This window comes from Mus caroli, chromosome 5, assembly GCF_900094665.2.
Source record: "Mus caroli chromosome 5, CAROLI_EIJ_v1.1, whole genome shotgun sequence".
In the NCBI taxonomy this organism is placed as follows: domain Eukaryota; kingdom Metazoa; phylum Chordata; class Mammalia; order Rodentia; family Muridae; genus Mus; species Mus caroli.
The window spans coordinates 115,737,290-115,742,287 of record NC_034574.1 but is presented as its reverse complement, the minus strand read 5'-3'; the positions used below and the strand labels follow the sequence as shown (position 1 = coordinate 115,742,287).

Genomic DNA, 4,998 nt, shown 5'->3' with positions numbered 1-4,998 from the left:
AGGCTGGCCTCGAACTTAGAAATCCACCTGCCTCTGCCTCCCAAGTGCTGGGATTAAAGGTGTGTGCCACCACCGCCCGGCTCAGTGCGGCCTCTTATATTTTAGTGAGACAGGTCTCTCAATGCGACTTGGGCTTGACCCACACGTGCGCATCCTCCCAACGCGTGAGCGGTACCTGAAATTGTAGCCAGGAGACACATTGTGTTCTACGTCCCGAGTGTCCAGGCGCCGGAAGGAATATCTGGGCAGGCAGTGGGAGGCAGCTCTGTCAAGGTTGCAGTCCCACTTGATCTGGATACCCATGATGCCTCCCTGTGGGGAAAGCAGGGGAGGCTTTCGGAACTCAAGCTCACGCTGGGGCCGGGATGCTGGGGCGGGTAAGATGCGAGGAAAACCATGCTGGCACCTACCTCCACTGCCATCTCCTGAAAGCTGTGGCCCGCATCTGCCACGATTTGGCCAAGACGGAATATGGGGCAGAAGGGATCGGTCCGCGCATTATAAATGCACGACTTGAGGTAGGAGGTGGTAATGTTGGGGAGGATATTCCTCCTGAAGTCGGGGAGGAAGCAGAGAGTCTGAGCAAGGGCAGCTTCGGGGAGAGCCAGAAGTTCTTTTTAAGAGGCACGTGAATGCCTATTGCCCGGCCCCCACTTACTTGCTGAAATTAAACTTGGGGTACCAGATGTTGTTCTTTACCAAGAGGGTGAAGTTTTCTGCAGCCTTTAAAAAAGCTGGCCTGGAAAAGGAATCGTACTGATTATTACACACATGCGTTTACAGCGTGACAGTTTACAGCGCCACTCTCGCAAGGAGAATGGAAACATCTGGCATTTTCTATCCTCTTTTGTGTCACACTAGGGTCACCAGGCCTTCCGGATCCTTCCTCTGAAGAGGCAGAACTTCCTGCCCAAAGCATTCAATGAAAGGGATGCTGGCTGTGGCCACCATGATTGCCTAGCATCTGCTGGCCTCCAGTTTGCCTTTAAAGCGTTCATGGGTTATGGATGCTCCTTGGATCTGGTTTTATAAGTCAAAACACAGAGGAGTTCGCCAGCAGGGACATTCTGACCTTGCTGTAAAGGAAACTATACTGCCAGAAAGCTCTAAAAGGTGCCACACCAGCCTGTGGCTGACAAAACAAGGTGAGTCTGTCCCCAAGGGGACTCGTTTCTTGGGTGAATTTTTTTTTTTCTGTAAGAATTCAGAAATGTGGGTCTGGAGAGATGGCTCAGCAGTTAAGAGCACTGACTGCTTTTCCAAAGGTTCTGAGTTCAAATCCCAACAACCGCATGGTGGCTCACAACCATCCCTAATGAGATCTGATGCCCTCTTCTGGTGTGTCTGAAGACAGCTACAGTGTACCTATGTATAACAATAAATCTTTAAAAAAAAAAAAAAAAGGAAAAGAAAAGAAAAAAAAATGTATGTCTGACCCCTCTGTGGAGGAGGCCTCTTCTGAGACCGGTGAGACTTTTGAAGTTATAAATAGACTCAGTAATCTCAGCCCCTCATCAGCAGCAAAGCCACAGAGGGCCACCTGATGAGGGAAGTCCAGCCAGACACTTTCTAATGCTGAGAGGGCCTGGAGCAGATTCAAACTCAAGGTCTCCATTCCTTATCAAGAGGGAGGGGTCACAACAGGGCTTTTGCACTAATGTCATTTTCCGTATCATACCTCCTAATACAAGTGCACCCCACAGGCAACACTTTTTAAGTTTTTTTCCTTTTCAAAAAAAAAATGAAGTGAAATTCAACTTAAAAAACAAACAAAAAAAAGATTAGCCATTTTAAAATGAGTCCCTTTAGTGAGATATTATGGCCCATCCCTGCTATCCCAGAGCACTGGGTAGACTGAGCCAGGAGGGTCACTGATTCCAAGAAAGTTCTTAGGGGAGCTAGATTCTTTTACAAGGCAAAGTAATATTCCATTGTATGGGCATACCACAATTTGTATGCATTCATTAAAGTTGAGTTACTCTCACTTAACTCCCCCAAAAAAGTGATATTAAAACTTGTAGTTAATATTATTGTCTCCGTAGGGTCTGTGGTTTGGAGCTCAGTCCTAGTAAGAAACACAAATCAGGAGGTGATAACCAAGATACCCCAAGTCAGGCTTTCCTCTTCAATTAAAAGGAAGGGACAGAAAGAGTGGATATCTCTCTTTTGAGTGCTGTGTGGACATGCAGGCTTTATGTCTGTATGCACATCTGGAGGTGTCTTCCTCATGAACACAGTTCACCTCTGAGACAAGGCCTTTTATTGGCCTGGAGCTCACCAGTCAGACTAGGCCAGCTGGCCAGTGAACCCAAAGGATCCTGGCGTCCACATCCACAGCACTGAGATCAGAAGCCCGTGCCACACGCACAACCTTTGTATATGAATCTTCAGAGCTGACCTGAAACAGTGCTGTGTGGTATAGATACATTGTCAAACACAATCTAAGCCACATTGTGATTTCTTCTCCTTCTGGTGTTTGGAGTTTTCCAGACAGGGTTTCTCTGTGTATTCCTAGCTGTCCCAGAGTTCACTCTGTAGACCAGGCTGGCCCCAAACTCATAGAGATCCTACCTGCCCTCGATTCCTGAGTGCTGGGGTTAAAGACGTGCACTATCACAGCCCAGCATGAATTATTTCTTCAGACAGAGTCCATATATCCCAGACTGGTCCTGGACTTACCACCCTCCTGCCTGAGCTTCTTCCTGAGTGCTGAATCACAGGCATGCACCAGCATGACTGCTCTACACCATACTTCTGCAAGTTTTCTGGAGACCACATTTACACAAAAAAATTCATCGTGTGCACAAGCATAGAAGCTCAGATGACCATGTGCACGCTGGTTCTTGCCTTCAACCATGAGGGTTCCAGGGCTAGAACTCGGCTCAGCTGCAAGTGTCCTTTTCTACTGGGCCAACTTACTGGCCCAGTCAGCAGAGCTGGTTGTATTTGTGTGTGTGTGTTTGTGCGTGTGTGTGTGTGTGTGTGTGTGTAAAACAGTAGCAAAAGAAAGAAAAACATGCATCTCTGATTTTGAGAGGGAGCTGGGGTAGAGTTATACAGGAGGAGTGGATGGATGAAGGGAGGGAAATGGTATAATTATATTATCATTTGAGAAGCTTTTTTTAAGTAAAGGAGAGGGTGAGAGACGGCTCAGCAGTTAAGGGCTCTTTCGCCTGAGGTCAGGTGGATCCCAGCTGCTTGTAACTCCAGATTATCTGGATACCACAGGCACTTGATACACATATACATGTATTTTCTAAGAAGAATCTCTAAGAAATATAATTAACTAATTAATTTGTGTTTTTGAGAGAAGGCTTCTTTACATAGCCCTGGCTGTCCTGGAACTCACTACATAGACCAGGCTGGCCTCGATTTCACAAGAGATCTGCCTCTGCCTCCTGAGTGCTGGGATTAAAAGCATGCACCATCATGCCCTGCCTCTTTAGGAAATTTTAAATGAGCCAGGCCTGGTGGTGCACGCCTTTAGTCCCAGCACTTGGGAGGCAGAGGCAGGCAGATTTCTGAGTTCGAGGCCAGCCTGGTCTACAAAGTGAGTTCCAGGACAGCCAGNTCCCAGCACTTGGGAGGCAGAGGCAGGCAGATTTCTGAGTTCGAGGCCAGCCTGGTCTACAAAGTGAGTTCCAGGACAGCCAGGGCTAAACAGAGAAACCCTGCCCCCCCCCCCCCAATTTTTTTAAATGTAGAAAGAAAGTGACATTTAGTATATACTGTCCCAGCATGTAATATGACATGGCTAACATCAAATGTGAATCAGGTTTTATGCCATGTGCCTTAGTCATAATTTTTGGAACCTATAACATGTCACATCAATAGTACACATGACTTTAGACCCAGTACTTCACAAACCTCAACTGCAGCAAGTGGCCAGCGGCCCCAGTGCTGGAGACTACTGTTACCAAAGATGCTTCCCAGGACCCATACCCCAGGATCCCTCTCCTCTTGGTACTTCTCCTGTGCCTGAGCCACCAGGTTTCTCCCAGTGGTCGTTCATCCAGGCCGAGTGCCATAACTTCCTGCTCCTCCGGTCTCACATAGGACTGAACACCACAGAAACGCAGGCTCCATGCAGGTCTCTACGTGCAGCCTCTGCCTCCACCTATGCTAAGCCCAGATGTGACCGGGAAGATGGTGTTCAGGGCCCCTAGAACCAGCTGTTGTTTATGACCTTGCTTTGGCAATTTCCCCACCTCTTTTCCTTGGCAACAGAGTTCCCAGTTTCCTTTGGAAGCTAGGCCTCCTTCCCCCTGCCTTAGCCTGTACGTTTTGGGCTGTACTGATGGCAGACCTAGCGCCTGAGGCAGGTATGGGACCCAAGTCCAAGCTGAGAAGCCATGCTTATGGGTTGAGGAGGGTCACGGGTGACACAGTGATGGACAGGTCCAGACTGCACATCCAGGATGGGAGACATAAGCCCAGGGATGCAGAGGAGGCTACCCTGAGGAAGGCAGAGGGAAGAGGAACCTGGTACTCTGTGATCCCTAGACCTAGCCTGGCTCAGTCTTTTCTGTGCTGGTGTGTGTGTGTGTGTGTGTGTGTGTGTGTCTTGGGGTTGGGGGTTATGTGGGCATGGTGCTTGAGACACCCAAAGCCAGGTTATGATAGCTTATGCCAGTGTTCCCAATACTTGGAAAGCTGAGGCAGGAAATGGACAGAAGCAGATGACCCCTGTGGGGTGAACTAGGGAAAGGCTTTAAAAGGCTGAGGAGAAGGGCGACCCTGTAGGAGGACCAGCAGTCTCAATAAATCTGAACCCCTGAGATCTCTCAAACACTGGTCCACTAAGCAGACAGCATACACAAGCTGATATGAGGCCACTAACACACATGCAGCAGAGGACTGCTGGGTCTATGTTCATTCAGAGATGATGCACCTAACCCTCAAGAGACTGGAGAGCCGGGCGTGGTGGCACACGCCTTTAATCCCAGCACTTGGGAGGCAGAGGCAGGTGGATTTCTGAGTTCGAGGCCAGCCTGGTCT

General features: G+C 48.7%; 1 protein-coding gene across 1 annotated transcript in view; it reads right to left on the bottom strand.

The window, feature by feature from the left end:
* The window catches only part of P2rx4 (purinergic receptor P2X 4), a 20,570-nt gene that overhangs the window by 3,742 nt on the left and 11,830 nt on the right, over positions 1-4,998 (bottom strand). The window contains exons 6-8 of the mRNA XM_021162832.2: positions 659-739; positions 411-552; positions 176-312 (exon numbers count right to left, since the gene is read on the bottom strand). Coding sequence (XP_021018491.1) covers positions 176-312; positions 411-552; positions 659-739 — 360 coding nt within the window. The remainder of the gene's footprint in view (positions 1-175; positions 313-410; positions 553-658; positions 740-4,998) is intronic.